We start from the raw sequence: 16700 nt of genomic DNA, 5'->3' as shown, positions 1-16700 counted from the left end.
CACCCTACCATCATTTCAATGTCTCAATGGGAGAAGTATATTTAGAACCCCATGCAAGTGCTCCATAAACAACATCCACATTTCCACTGTACATTTCCTTGAAAACAACTACTTCCAATTCATGCTCTCAAGTTCCTGCACAATACCCTCATAATTAGCCGTCTCCCCAATGAAATAGTTTCCCATATACTGTCTGCTCCTATTCTTGTTCATGACTATGGTAAAGATCGGGGAGTTATGGCCACTGTCCCTGAAATGCTCGCCCGCTGAGAGATCTATCACCTGACAAGGCTCATTACCTTATACTAGATCGAGTGTGGCCTTTCCTCCAGTTGACCTGTTGGCTTACTGTGTCAGGACTCTCTCCTGGACACGCCTGACACATTTTGCCCCATCTAAAACTTTTGCACTAGGGAAGTGGCAGTCACCCATGACAAGAAGTTATTTTTGCACTTTTCCACCTCAGTGTCACTGTTGCAATTGGAGGCCGATAGAATACTCCCAATTGGGTGGCTGCTCCCTTCCTGTTTCTGACTTCCATCCACACTGACTCAGTAGGTGGAGCCTGGAGCCCTCCACAAGGTCCTCCCTTTCTGCAGCTGTGATACTAGTCCTGATGAGCAATGCCACTTCCCCAGCTCACCTCCTTCGTTATCTTTTTTGAAGAATCTAAGTCCCAGGAACATCAAGCACCTAACTCTGCCCTTTTGCCATCCAAGTTTTGGTGATGGCCACAACATTGTAGTTCCACGTACCAATCCATTCTCTAGATTAATCACCCTTGTTCTTAACACTTCTCATATAAAAGTAAACACATTTCAACCAATCCAGTTGACTGCATATATGCCCTATCCACTACCTATCCTTCCTCAGTGTCTTTCCGCAAATTGCCTCTACCTATATACCAAATGCCCTGCCATTTGACTCAACATTCTGGTTCCCATCTTCCTGCTAACCTAGTTTAAACTCTACCCAACAACTCCAGCAAACCTGCCTGCAAGGACACTGGAGCAACACACATCAAAGTTGCTGGTGAACGCAGCAGGCCAAGCTGATAACGGATGGATTAAATTTTTAAAAAGGAATAACAGATTGAATAATAAAACTGCTGAAAACAGATTTAAACATAATGAATGAGTATTTATTTGTCAAAATGATATAAAATATAGAAATAATGGAACTTCAAAGAAATTTAGGATTTTACGTGCATTGATTGTAATAAAAAATAAGCAAAGGTCGTTATCTGGCTCAGATTCAAGGTTTCGGGATTTCTCAAGAGTTGACTACAAAAATCCAAAATACATTCCTGTTGCACTGTCCAATTATCATAAAAACACATTACAGGGTTATTGTCATATGTCATTTTTGGAGACGGGCAGTGTTTCCTGCACGATAAAAGTACTTGATTGGTGGCACAGCATCAAGATGTACCAAGGTCAGGAAACGTTGCTGCATAAATGAAAGTCATTCTATTGTTTCTTAATGGAATCGTGGCCTTCACAGAGAGACTTACATTAAAAGGTGGAAATTATGTTACAAGTATCAAAGCCATAATTATATCACGCATGGATATGCACATTACAACGCAGTATGACAATACTTCAAAAAATGTTGATACGATGAAACAGGCTTTCGTTACTAAACCTGTAATGAACTAAATAGATTACCACATATAGTTGTACCGTGGAGAGCATTCTGACAGGCTGCATCACTGTCTGGTATGGATGGGCTACTGCACAGGACAGAAAGAAGCTGCAGAAGGTTGTAAATCTAGTCAGCCCCATCTTGGGCACGAGCCTACAAAGTACCCAGGACATCTTTAGGGAGCAATGTCTCAAAAAGGCAGTGTCCATTATTAAGGACCTCTAGCACCCAGGGCATGCCCTTTTCTCACTGTTGCCATCAGGTAGGAGATACAGAAGCCTGAAAGCACACACTCAGAGATTCAGGAACAGCTTCTTCCCCTCTGCCATCCGATTCCAAAATGGACATTGAAGCTTTGGACACTACCTCACTTAAAAAAAAACAGTATTTCTGTTTTTGCACATTTGAAAAAATCTATTCAACATACGTAATTGATTTATTTGTTTATTTATCATTATATTTTATTTTATTTTTTTCTCTCTCTGCTAGATAATGTATTGCATTGAATTGCTGCTGCTAAGTTAACAAATTTCATGTCACATGCCGGTGATAATAAACCGAATTCTGATTCTGAAATTCAAATGGCTCTTACTGACTTTGTAGTCCAAGGCATCATTTTTATGAAGGACATATTAGTTCCATAGAGCATCAGGTAGCATTTACCACAAAAGTACCAAGATGCAATGAATCAAACCCAAGAAGAACATGTACAAACCGATATTCTCTGAAAATTTCATATATTAAAGGTAAACTCATGAGTTGGTCAGATAACTACTTTTGCTGAATAGTAATTTCATTACTATAGCCAAAACTGGAAAATACAGCAAGTGTTTTCAAACAAGCAGCTGCAAAACACTTCTATGTAAAACAAAAAGGTTAAAAAAATTAGAACTCACTTCTGCAACCACAATTGATACTGGATTGAATAGATATTTCTCAACCCATAATATAAAAAAAGGTAACACCCAGCAACAAACACAAAATGCTGGAAGAACTCACCAGGCCAGGCAGCATCCATGCAGAAAGGTACAGTTGACGTTTTGGGCTGAAACCAGCCCTGCCGAAGTGTCTCGGCCTGAAATGTCAACTGTACTTTTGTTCCATAGATGCTGCCTGGCCTGCTGAGTTACTCCAGCATTTTGTGAGTGGTGCCTGGCTTTCCAGCATCTGCAGATTTTCTCTTGTTATGTGAAAGATAAAACCTGTTTGGGTATATAGGGTTAAATTGCAAATCAGTCCAAATTTCATCAAATGGATACACAGGATTAATGTATTTAATAGTCCGCTTTCACTTACACATTTCCATCACAATGAGGAAATATTCTTAAAAAAAAATCACTAATGAAACTTATCAGCCTTTGTATATGACACATTTTAAAGATAACTCCAAATGCATTACTAGAAAATGAGACTGATTTATTACCAAAGTAGTTAACATGAAAATCTAGGTTAAAAAAAGTTGCAAATTTGTCTCAACAAAAAGTATCATTAGGTTCTACTGGCTATGAATTAACAGGCTTTCACAAGGTTAATTAGCACAAAAATTACCAATGGTCTGCTGCTTAGCCCAATCCTACAGAAAGTACTTGATTTAATGCAAACAGAGCGTAACCATGCACAACAGGAAGTAAAAACTAATTGCTGTTTGATGGAAAGTTTATACAGAGTCAGCACCAGTAATCCGGTAACAACTCTTTGGATAAAAGTGCAGCAGGCATAGGTTGCACAAAAATGTTCTTTCTTCTTTCTTTTTAAATCTTTTTATTGAATAAGTATACAAAAAGGTAAACCATATAAACATTAATACAATGTTAAAATATAATAAAATTCCAGAAGGTATCAATACCAAAAAAAATACTACAAACAATGTAATTTAAACATAAAAAACCAAGATAACATAATAGTATACTAAATTTTATATATATATCAATGGAAAAAAAAAGAAACCCCCCCCCCAAAAAAAAAACCCACCGTGCAACTAACTAAAAGCAAAGCAAAGCAATGGGCTAACTTGAAACCAAACAGAGTTAAACTTAAAATCACGTCCTCAATCCCGACCTCCATTAAAAACAGTGAAAAAAAACAAGGGTATATATTACATTAAATGAAAATATCGAATAAAAGGTCCCCAAATCTGTTCAAATTTAAATGAAGAATCATAAAGGTTACTTCTAATTTTCTCCAGATTCAAACATAAAATCGTCTGAGAGAACCAAAAAAAGGTAGTTGGAGCATTAAGCTCTTTCCAATGTTGTAAAATACATCTTTTCGCCATTAAAGTAAGAAATGCGATCATTCTATGGGCTGAAAGGGAAAGATTACTAGAAATTTTGGGTAGTCCAAAGATAACAGTAATAGGGTGAGGAGAGATATCTATATTTAATACCTTAGAAATAATATTAAAAATATCTCTCCAAAAAGTTTCCAAAGTAGGACAAGACCAAAACATATGAGTTAAAGAGGCTATCTGCCCCGAACATCTATCACAAAAAGGATTAATATGCGAGTAAAAACGCGCTAACTTATCTTTGGACATATGTGCTCTATGAACCACTTTAAATTGAATTAGGGAATGTTTAGCACAAATAGAGGAAGTATTAACTAATTGTAAAATCTGCCCCCAATCATCCACAGAAATGGTAAGCCCCAATTCCTGTTCCCAATCTACCCTAATCTTATCAAATGGAGCTTTCCTAAGTTTCATAATAATATTATAAATCATAGCCGATGCACCTTTCTGACATGGATTGAGGTTAATTATCGAATCTAAAATATATGTAGGAGGAAGCATTGGAAAGGAAGAAAGTATAGTACTTAGGAAATTTCTAACTTGTAAATATCTAAAAAAATGTATTCTTGATAAATTATATTTATTAGATAATTGTTCAAAAGACATAAGGGAACCATCTAAAAATAAATCCAAAAACCGTAAAATACCCTTGATTATTTTTTTATTGATTCTCGTCTTATTCCTTCAGTGATTAAATGTGATTATGATTCTATAACCATTTCGGATCATGCTCCACTTAAGCTTTCTATTAAAATTATGGCCAATATACAAAATAATAGACAATGGCATTTTAATTCGCTGTTGCTTCAGGATTCGGACTTTGTTAACTTTATGAATGAACAGATTGAGCTTTTTTTTTACAATTAATCATACAGAGGATATTTCGGTTAACACTCTTTGGGACACTTTTAAAGCCTATATTCGTGGTCAGATTATTTCGTATTCTGCTGCTTTGAGGAAGAAACAGAAGCAGGAGGAGATGGCAATTGTGGACAAGATTAAAGAAATTGATAAGAAATATGTTATGGCTCCTTCTGAGGAGTTATACAAACAAAGAACTGAACTTCAAATGGAACACAGTTTATTACTCTCGTCCCCGATTGTAAACCAATTAAACAAGAAGTGAATTTTATGTTCACAGTGATAAAATTGGCAAACTGCTGGCTAATCAATTGAAATCTAATTATGTTAAATCTCAAATCAATCAGATTTATAACCAAAATGATCGATTGATACTGGATCATGTGGGGATTAATCAAACCTTTTGTGATTTTTATTCTTCTTTATATCAATCAGAGTCTCCTCGAGATTCTAAATATATGAATGATTTTTTAGATAAGTTAGACTTCCCTAAGATTTCACAGGATATGTCTTCTATATTAGATACTTCCATTACTATGGATGAGATTAAGAATGTTATTTTTTCTATGAATCTGGGGAAAGCTCCTGGCCCGGATGGGTTTACCGTTGAATTTTATAAATGTTTTGCTTCTTTATTGATCCCTTGGCTCTGTAGGGTCTTTGAGGCTTCTCTGAAACTTGGTAAACTTCCTGAATCTTTTAATAAAGCGTCAATTTCTTTAATACTAAAGAAGGATAAAGACCCTGCTCAATGTGCATCTTATAGACCAATATCTTTATTAAATGTTGATTCTAAAGTTTTTTCTAAGTTATTAGCAAATAGACTAGAAAAAGTACTTCCTTCTATTATTTCGGAAGACCAAACGGGTTTTATTAAAGGTCGTTACTCTTTTTATAATATTCGTACATTGTTAAATATTGTTTATACTCCCTCACAAAATGTTCCTGAGTGTGTTATTCCTTTAGACGCCGAGAAAGCTTTTGATAGAGTAGAATGGCCCTATTTATTTAAGGTGCTTGAAATGTTTAATTTTAGCTTGAAATTTATATCCTGGATTAAACTGTTATATCATTCCCCTGTAGCCTCGGTCCGTACTAACTCTTTAAACTCACCTTTTTTTCCTCTCTTTCGAGGTACTCGACAAGGCTGTCCTCTTAGTCCCCTATTATTTGATATTGCATTAGAACCTCTTGCAATTGCCATTCGAGAATCTTCAAATATTACTGGGATAACTCGGGGATTAAAGTCCCATAAATTATCACTCTATGCTGATGATTTGCTGTTATATATTTCTAATCCTGAGAAATCCATTCCTGCTGTTTTAGAGTTATTAGCACAATTTGGTTTTTTTTCAGGTTATAAATTAAATCTTAGTAAGAGTGAACTCTTTCCGATTAATAAACATCTTCCCTTATATTATAAATTTCCATTTAAATTGATTGATAATTATTTTTCTTATCTTGGGATTAAAATTACTTGTAAATATAAAGATTTATTTAAGATTAACTTTTTACCATTAATAGACCATATTACTCAACTTTCATCTAAATGGTTTCCCTTATATTTAACTTTGATTGGTCGTATTAATGCAGTTAAGATGTTTTTTTTGCCAAAATTTTTATATGTGTTTCAGGCATTACCAATTTTTGTTCCAAAATCTTTCTTTGATAAAGTTGACTCTAAAATTTCTTCATTTATTTGGCAGAATAAGAATCCGAGACTGGGTAAAATACATTTACAGAAAGCTAAGAGAGATGGAGGTTTAGCATTACCTAACTTTAGATTCTATTATTGGGCTATTAATATTCGACATATGAAATTTTGGTTACTTGACCAGGATATACTATCTATTCCTAAATGGGTAGCATTGGAACTACAATCTGTTCAGGGTTATACACTTGGCTCTATTTTAGGTTCCTCTCTCCCTTTTGATTCGAAACGCCTTAAGCAGGTCTTTAACCCGATAGTTAAATATGCTTTGCGCATTTGGTTTCAATTCAGAAAATTTTTTGATCTTAATCAATTCGGGTTAGCGATTCCTATTTTAGGTAACATATTTTTTCCTCCCTCTTTTACGGATCGCGCTTTTCAAACCTGGAAGACTAAGGGTATTTTACGGTTTTTGGATTTATTTTTAAAAATGTTAATATTTCTTTATGTCTCTTTCAAATATAATTTCCTTCTTGTTGTACATAATTCAGAAGCTATCGGGAAGCATGCACAGACAACTGCAAATGAGCCAAAAGATCCTGAAAGAACATCACAATACATCTGCCAATATAACCTTCAGGTCTTTCCCAATATGGAATTTGCATTATTTCAAACGAAAAAAAATCCTGTTACTTTGTATCCTGCCTTTATTAAACGATTATTGGCCAGTACTAGAACCACTCAAATCCCACTGTTCTATACCCGTTCATGCTATGTAATTAGCATTTAACTGCTAATAATAGCTGAACTTAGTTTCCCACATTCCACAATAACATTGTTAAAGAAAGCTGGAAGCATAACAAGATTTCATAAATAAATAAATAAATGCAAGTACCTGTAGTAACTGAACAACATTTGGTGATTTGTTGAACATTTCTTGAAGCTGATGGAGAATGATGTTGTGGCAGTTACTGCAGCCAGAATTTGGACCTACAGTTCCTAATGATATATGGAACCTCTGATGAGTGGGATTCCATTGGATAGTTATCTGAAATGCAAAAGAATTCAAGATTGTTTTATTTAATTTCCAGTAATTTGCAGCACAATAAGAAAAAGATCACGACAAAAAGACACAATAAATATAAATGCATAAGGTAGCTTCTACAGATAGAGCACTTTATGTACAAACCCCATTTCCAGAAAAATTGCGATATTTTCCAAAATGCAATAAAAACAAAAATCTGTGATATGTTAATTCACCTGAACCTTTATTTAACTGACAAAAGTACGAAGAAAAGATTTTCGCAACATACATCAAAGTTGCTGGTGAACGCAGCAGGCCAAGCAAGAAAAGATTTTCAATAGTTTTACTGACCAACTTAATTGTGTTTTGTAAACATCCACAAATTTAGAATTTGATGGCTGCAACACACTTAACAAATGTTGGGAGAGAGGCATGTTTACCATTGCGTTACATCACCTTTCCTTTTAATAACACTTTTTAATCGTTTTGAAACTGAGGATACTAATTGTAGTAGATTTGCAATTGGAAATTTTGTCCACTCTTGCTTGATATAAGACTTCAGCTGCTCAACAGTCCGTGGTCTCCGTTGTCTGATTCTCCTCTTCATGATGCGCTATACATTTTCAATAGGAGATAGATCTGGACTGGCAGCAGGCCAGTCAAGCACGCGCACTCTGTGTCTACAAAGCCACACTGTTGTAGCCCGTGCAGAATGTGGTCTGGCATTGTCCTGCTGAAATAAGCATGGACGTCCCAGGAAGAGACGTCGCCTTGATGGCAACATATGTCTCTCTAAAATCCTAATATACGCCTCAGAGTCAATGGTACCTTCACATACATACAACTCACCCATGCCGTGGGCACTGATGCACCCCCATACCATCACAGATGCTGGCTTTTGCACCTTTCACTGATAACAATCTGGATGGTCGTTTTCATCTTTGGCACGGAGAACTTGACACGCGTTTTTTCCGAAAACTAGCTGAAATGTGGACTCATCTGACCACAGCCCACGGCTCCACAGTCTTTCGGTCCATCTGAGATGAGCTCAGGCCCAGAGAACTCGCCAGCGTTTCTGCATAGAGTTGATGTATGGCTTCCTCCTTGTGTAATACAGTTTCAAGTTGCATTTCTGGATGCAGCGACAGACTGTGTTGAGTGATAATGGTTTTCCGAAGTACTCCTGAGCCCAGGTGACTATAATTGTCATAGTAGCATGACTTTTCTGTGCACTTTTCAATCTTATTTTAACTCTGTCCCAACTTTTGTTGAGTGTGTTGCAGCCATCAAGTTCTAAATTTGTGTATATTTACAAAACACAATTAAGTTGGTCAGTAAAACTATCGAAAATCTTTTCTTTGTACTTTCGTCAGTTAAGTAAAGGTTCACATGAATTAACATATCACAGATTTTTTTTATTGCATTTTGGAAAATATCCCAACTTTTCTGGAATTGGGGTTTGTACATAAAGTAATGCTAGGAACAGGAGTGTCTGTTCATAAAATGACTCTGACAGGAAATGATAAAGTACTGGTAGTGGGGGATGTGGTGGGTGGAGGTGTTGATCAGCCTTACTGTTTAAGGCAAGTAACAGCTTTTTTGTCTGGTGGTCCTAGCGTAAATGCTACATAGCCTCCTCCCTGATGGGAGTGAGACAAACAATACATGAGCAGGATATTTCTGGCCATTTTCTGACACCTTTCTGTACATATGTTTTTGACGGCAGGTATGCAAGCAACGTTGATGTGTTAGACAGTTTTGACTACCTGTTGTAGAGCCTTCCTGACGCCACAGTGCAATTTCTGTACCAAGCAGTGATGCAGTATGTTAGGATGATCTCTACTGCGCATCTGTCAAAGGTCATGAGTATTGATGAACATAGTCCAGCTCTCTTCAGCCTCCTCAGAAAGAAGAGGCATTGATGAGCTTTCCTGATTGCATAGGATGTATTCTGGAACCATGAGAAGTTGTGTCAGATATGCACTCCCAGAAGTTTGAAACCGCTTGCAGTTTCCATGGCTCAGCTGCTGACGTAAAGAGGGGTGTGAGGGGTGAGAGTTTTCCTGAAGTTGAGAACCATCTCCTTGGTCTTGTTAACATTAAAAAAAAGAGGTTATTTGCCTGGCATCAGGCCTCAAGCTCTTCCACCTCCTCTCTGTAGGTCATCTCCTCGTTGTTGATGATGAAACCCACCATTGTCCTGTTATGGGTGAACTTGACAATGTGATTTCCCGGGTGTTTGGCTGTGCAGTCATGTGTGAGCAGAGTGTACAGCAATCAGCTCAGCCCTGGGGAGCAAAAGTGTTGAGGATGATGGGGAGAGAGGTGCATCTTGAATAGCTGAGGTCTGTTAGTAAGGAAGTTCACACCCATTTGCACTGTGGTGTATTTAGTCCGAGGAGTAGGAGGTTGTTCACCAGGGTCTGTGAGACAATAGTGCTGAACGCTGAACTAAAATCCAGAAGGAGCATTCTGCCACAAGTGTTCAAAGATTCAAAGTGCATTTATTATCAATGAATGTCTAAATTATACAACCTTGAGATTTGTTTGTTTAATAGGCAGTCACAAAGCAAGAAATCAGAAAGAGCCCAATTTAAAAAAAAGACGAACTCCCTGTGCTCACAGAGAAAGAGAAATAAAAAACAAATCAAGCAAACAATAGAAGTGAGCAACAACAGCATTCCGACCCAAAGTGAGTCCTCAGATACAAATCCCCAGAGCAGCCCAGAATAGACCCCAAGCCCTGTATCCAGTTCATCAATTAGCAGGGTCAGTGTTCATGTTTTCTAGGTGTATCAGGAGCTGTGCATGACAGATGCTATGGACCTATGGCATCTGTCATAGGGTGGTTCACTTGTTAAGCATATTGTTGAGTGTCCAGTGTGACAGGAATAAAAGAAGCGACATTTTTGAACTTTATATATAAAATTCAGTGTTTACATATCATTTACAAGGGTGTTAAATATTGCCATAGTAAATGATCTAATACGTATTTCAAGATTACAACACAATCAACAAAACAAAATGTTTACTGTACTTACCGAGCTGCCCTTTGTGGCTCCATAGCAAATGATAAGTTTGCGGTAATTATAGACACGTATCTCTGAGAAGTGATTAAGATGGGATGGTATTTCTAAAAGATGAATTGTTATTAGATTATTTCTCATTTTACTGTTGCAGTAATTTCATATGAATAAAAGTTTGTAATTATGGCAAGTACCTGGCAAAGAACGTGCAAAATCTAGAACACAGTCATAGAGCTTGGCAATACTATTCCATTCATTTAGGAATGCCTCAACCACCTTGCGACCTCCAACGGGTTCTGATAATAAGCTTTCATATGTCAGATAGACGTGACGTGTTGAACCTTGGGACAAAGGAAATCATCACGTTGGGAGTCGATTAGATTTTTATTTTAATCAATAAATGTCAAATATTCACATCAGCTGTGATAAACATTATACGTGACATCATGCATATGGCGATTGAATATATTAACACCTGAAGTGTCTCAGAGCATCATACACAGAAAACTAAATACTGAAACATCCGTAAAGACATTTTAATATTTGATTCACAAAACAAATATTTACTGTCTATCTACTATAAATACTAGATATCAAATATATTAGATGTTTATATTATACACATTTACTAGGTGGAATCATACCACCAAATACATCTTTACACCACGCCCCCCCCTCTGCTTTCTGCAGGGATCGCTCCCTCCGTGATTTGTCCCTTTCCACTAATCACCATCTTGGCACGTATCTCTACAAGCGGCCAAAGTGTTACACCTGCCCTTTCCCCTCCTACCTCACCTCTGTTCAGAGCCCAAACAATCCTTCCAGGTGAGGCAACCCTTCATCTGTGAATCTGCTGGGGTTGCCTATTGTGTCCAATGCTCCCAATGTGCCCTCTCCACATTGAGGACTGCTTCGTCAAACACCTCTATCTGTCAAAAGCTGTGGCCCAACATTTAAATTCTGATTCCCATTCCCATTCCGACACACCAGTCCATGGCCTCCTCTAGTGCCATGATGAGGCCACCCTCAGGATGGAGGAGCAACACCTTATATTCTCTCTGGTTAGCCTCCACCCTGATGGTATGAATATCGATTTCACCTTCCATTAAAAAAAATTCCTTTCTTCCTCCCCCCTTCTTCTATTTCCCACTCTGGCCTTTTACCTCTTCTCTACCCGCCTGTCACCTCCCCGATGCCCCTCCTCCCTCCCCTTTCTCTTACAGTCCACTCTCCTCTCTGATCAGATTCCTTCTTCTTCACCACTTTACTTCTCCACCAGGCTTCACCTAGCACCTGATAGCTTTCCTTCTCCTCCCTCCACCTTTTTATTTTGGCATCTTCCTTTCCAGTCCTGAAGAAGGGGATCAGCCTGAAACATTGACTGTTCATTTCCATGGATGTTGCCTGAATTGCTGAGTTCCTCCATCACTTTGTATATGTTGCTTGTGTTTCTGGTATCTGCTGAATTTCTTGTGTTTATGATTTATACCTCCAGATTCAAATTACATCAATAATATGTACTTATGTTAGTTTATGTGATAATGCTTTTGCCTTTATAAAACAATAAACCAGTGAGATATAGTTCGTGTAATATAACATCTTAAATGCAGAAGGTCTCCCGTCACTCTCGGGTCTGCTTGGTCCTCTGCCTTCAACGTGCACATATGCTGTCTGGTAAACAGCAGACCATCTTGCTCTTATGCTGCGCAATTCATCCCAACTCTCATCTTCAACTAATACTATTCCACATCCTAATTTGGCTTTTAAAAGACTCCACAATTACCTAACTATACTGAAGCATTGTTCATTTTATTTTAATGTACTTGATTGACAAAAAAAAGTTCCGCATTTAATAGATGTTGTACATTTCTCAGTAACCCATGTTCCACTATATTTGTATGCATTTTGCCAGGTAAACATTGTTTTAAAGTAAAACATTTCTCATAATTTTTCAAGATATCCAGGCTCTTCAAGGTAGAATGGTTTTAGTTTGGTTTAGTTAGATTTTTCAAGTGCATTGAATCCATTTTAAATTTGGAGGTGAATAAAACTTTGACAATGAAATCTGCAACTTCAGGCAAAGTTATTTTTCTCTGCCGAATATCTATAATATTGGCTCAGCTTGTTTGTTCCCCCCCCCGCTTCCAGTTGGGATTGGAGGACATGCCCAGCCTGATCTGCAGGTTATGTCTTTCTGCTCCAAATTTCCCAGCTCCCACATTCTTTTGTCTATGTTCTTACACTAACTGCTCCTATACATTCATTGACCAGATAACCTTGTTTACAGCTTATCCCCATGGTCCCCAGATTTACCCTTTCAGAGACATTCCTCGCCCTATAGTATAAACTTCTATTTCCTCTCCAGTTGGGTCTTCAACCTGAAATACACAATCTATTTCTCTTCCCACGTATTCAGCTTGATCTGCTGGGGATTCCCAGCATTTTCTGGAAATGCATGAGGTAATAGGAACTTCTCGATTCAATGAACTTTCTGGAAAAAAAGTAAACTTTGAGAAAATCAAACCAAAATTGAATGGATTTGGATGTAGTATAGATAAAGTTAACAAGAGAACTAGAAAGTAGCTAACCTTGCTCTTTGGCTGAAGTGCTGTTAAGAGGGCAATTGGCAAACACCAATTCTGCCACCCATGTCCGATTATTTCTTCCTTGCAATCGGAAAGTGCAATCCAACAAAGATCGGTCTAAGGCCTTCTGTGTCTCTTCACTGACACTCGTACATATAGGAATTCTTGGAAACATTTAAAAACCATTTAAAAACATTTTAAAAAAACATTTGGCTTCAAAGAGTTTAAAGTATATTAGGTACAATGTAATAATCATAAAATGGAAAAAAAAGCTGAGATAAATGTTGGGGAGAATTGGCAAGACAAAGAGGCCAAATATAAAATGCTAAGCTGATGCTTTGCAACATTAAATAAAGAAATTGTAGCAGTCCAAGACAGTACAACTTTATGGAACGACAGAAATGAAATTATTGGCAAAATATATTACTCTTTAGTGTGAAATTTTAGTATAAATTTACTACAGAAACAAAGTTTTGTGATTCACAACTAAACAGCAATCATGGCCTAGACTTTTTCAGATTGAAGGACAATTGATGTTGGTGGGAAAGAAGCCTCCCATTTCAGGCTCACAAGAGTTCTCGAAGGATTCAGCCAGAATACATTCACAGAACACAATCCTGATACAAGCATGATCTTTATCTGAGATTTGCACTGAGCTACGCACTTAAAAATCTGTTTCAGTGTTGATCCTTATTGATTTAAGTATAGAATTAAATGTGTCGAAGTGAAACATAACTGCTCTCAACCATAATGAGAAGTCTGAATTATTGATCCTCATATATGATCATACACGAATGATCTGGGCCCACAACACTAGTTATTCCACTGGCAAGAATGTCATGTGGTCATGATGAAATCTGGTTCTTTTCAAACTTTAATTGTGATCTGTATTTCATTACAGATAGAGTGAGAGAGACTTGGAGAAGTGATCAAAGTGGCTGCTGCTATCAAGCAACAACATTTTAAAATGGAAAATGAAACCCTGAAAAGCCCATCAATGTTTAGATTTGAGAGCAATTTGAACTGAAAGGTGGTGTATTATATTGGGATACTTCCAGAACACAACATTTCTTTTAAAATAACCAAACAAAATTTGTTATGATTTGTATCTAACCTGCTTTGAACAAGATTTTTTTTGCAGAATAAGATACAATTTTAATTTCCATTGCATATTTTCAATCTAAAAGTAATTAATGTTTTGGATTAAGTTACCTGGGAATAGTTCATCAATCAAAATATTGATTATTAATTTTCTCTTGGAGATGTTTGACTCCCTGCCCGTAAAATTTTTAAGGAATGTGCATCGTGACAGCCTAACCTCTACTCACAGACCAAGGAGTCAAATGAAGATCTTCAAAGACTTGTATGCACATTTGGTAAAGTTATCTGAAAGCTCAGGAATGACTGATATCCAGTGTGACATAACACTGGAATAGGCTTGTAAGATACAAATCTATCAAATCCATTAAATTTGTAGTAAAATACAGTAGTGAATGCACTATTTAATGTTCACATTGTGACCCAGAGTAAATATTACCAACTTTAATTTTAATGTTTATTCCAATACAAAATCTTCATAGCAATGAAACATGTTTCATCTTTTTTTCTTCATTTGTCTTGTATTATTTTCTCTGTATTCTCTGAATGTACATGCCTGTGATGCTGCTGCAGGCAAGTTTTTCATTGTACCTGTACATCACCATACTTGTGCATATTGCAATAAACTCAACTTTGGTTAATTGTTCAGCTAGAAGATGATTCAAGGTGGATACACAATGCTCCCTCCCTCTTCCATTGAGTTATTAACAAAGCAAATCGAAGTGATATAGTGCAGATAACATGCCTCATTTCACCAATGCTGAAAGGAAGAGTATATTTATCTTGGAAAAATTACCTCAGTATGCGTATAGCATGACTGCAGCTATCTCTTTCCACTTGAACTCCTTGATGAGGAATCTCCATAGCAGAAAGCTTTAAAACAACAGATCCACTTAGGAACTCAAATGGTTTTGTTTTGAAAACAAAATTGCAGCAGAAACAATCAATATGTCTGGGTCAAACAAAGCTAAATATTTCAGTACAGATTTACAGACGCAGAACTGAACACAGACCTAGTAAAACTTCATATTAATCATTGCAGTGTTGAGCTCCACACTAAAAGTAGCATTAAATGGATTGAAAAACACATAGCATTGATTGACCAATACAAAGACAAGGCATTCTTTTAAAATTTTAATCTTTCCTGTAAATTCACAGGTTGTTGGAGAAATTTGGTTAAATTATGAATAAGAATCCAACATTAAATAGAAACAGTTCCAGTGATATCAAGGCAAGTGGGAAGGGAACATATATAAGATTAAAAGATAAAACGTTTAGAACAGGCTACAAAGATTTGAAATACTTTAAGTTGTGAAAACAGACTCAGAAACACTAACATTTAAGATTGGATTTGATAGAAGAAATAAACAAAAGGCCTATTGTAGTAGGTGATCTTGTGAAATTAGAATCATTTACTTGTATGCAAAGAAAACAAACTGAAATTCAAGTGAAAACCTCTTCTATTTCCTCACACATTCTGCCTAAATTGCTGAGTACTTTCAGTATTCGCATTCCTTAGTTTTGTGCCTGTGTAACTTGGTACAGCAATTCAAAATGCCTCAAAATCAAGTCAACTGCCAGATTTATGCAGCTTCACGTTACACTGGCAAAATATAAAGCTTTCAAAGATATACCTGTCTTAAAAGAAACAGTTGATCGATTAACCAGATCAACTTGGTGTCAAATCCCTCAATGATGCATGGAGCATACATCTATGAGTTAATGGCATTGTATGCTTTATTGTAACTTACACATGGTCATAGTCATAGTCATATTTTATTGATCCCGGGGGAAATTGGTTTTCGTTACAGTTACACCATAAATAATTAAATAGTAATATGTAAATTATGCCAGGAAATAAGACCAGGACCAGCCTATTGGCTCAGGGTGTCTGACCCTCCAAGGGAGGAGTTGTAAAGTTTGATGGCCACAGGCAGGAATGACTTCCTATGATGCTCTGTGTTGCATCTTGGTGGAATCAGTCTCTGGCTAAATGTACCACAAATTTCAGTGCCACAAATTTACTGTAAACTTAAAATGAAAATAACTGCAAGGAGAGAAGAAATTTTAAATCTTCTTACCTCACAACGAAGTCCAATGAAGGGCATGTTTGTGTCACACATTGCTACAAGGTGCGCTAGGACCTTATTAAAGGCACACACTTCCCCTGCCCTCTTCGGTTTTTTCGGTTCTGTAGGTCCTTGATCAGCCAACAGCTATAATTTAAACATATCTGTTAATTATCAAAGGATTTTAAAACAAAATCATACTTGCTTCCAAAGGCAAACCTGAGTAAACCATTGATTTGCAGCTGGAAAAAGCACAATTCTTAAGTATTTGTTATTGAATGGCTCTAAAGATCAGAACCTCTGGTAAAAGATCAACCATTTTACAATGCAAGAAACAGTGAACACAGTTTGCATGTCAATCATATTTGATACAAGGTAGTCCTAAATCTATCATGTTAAGTTGTTGACTTATTAAGCAAGGATGAAATTCTTCTGAACTTCTGAAGATTAGA

General features: G+C 36.7%; 1 protein-coding gene across 1 annotated transcript in view; it reads right to left on the bottom strand.

Moving 5' to 3' along the window:
* med14 (mediator complex subunit 14) overlaps positions 1 to 16700 on the bottom strand; it is a 65576-nt gene that overhangs the window by 21298 nt on the left and 27578 nt on the right. The window contains exons 15-20 of the mRNA XM_063050806.1: positions 16261 to 16395; positions 14976 to 15052; positions 13085 to 13245; positions 10691 to 10837; positions 10512 to 10603; positions 7342 to 7494 (exon numbers count right to left, since the gene is read on the bottom strand). Of these exons, the coding sequence (XP_062906876.1) occupies positions 7342 to 7494; positions 10512 to 10603; positions 10691 to 10837; positions 13085 to 13245; positions 14976 to 15052; positions 16261 to 16395 (765 nt within the window). The remainder of the gene's footprint in view (positions 1 to 7341; positions 7495 to 10511; positions 10604 to 10690; positions 10838 to 13084; positions 13246 to 14975; positions 15053 to 16260; positions 16396 to 16700) is intronic.

This window comes from Mobula hypostoma, chromosome 6 (assembly GCF_963921235.1).
Source record: "Mobula hypostoma chromosome 6, sMobHyp1.1, whole genome shotgun sequence".
NCBI classification, from domain to species: Eukaryota; Metazoa; Chordata; class Chondrichthyes; order Myliobatiformes; family Myliobatidae; genus Mobula; species Mobula hypostoma.
Note: the sequence above shows the minus strand (reverse complement) of the source record. Positions and strands in the feature narration are given on the sequence as shown.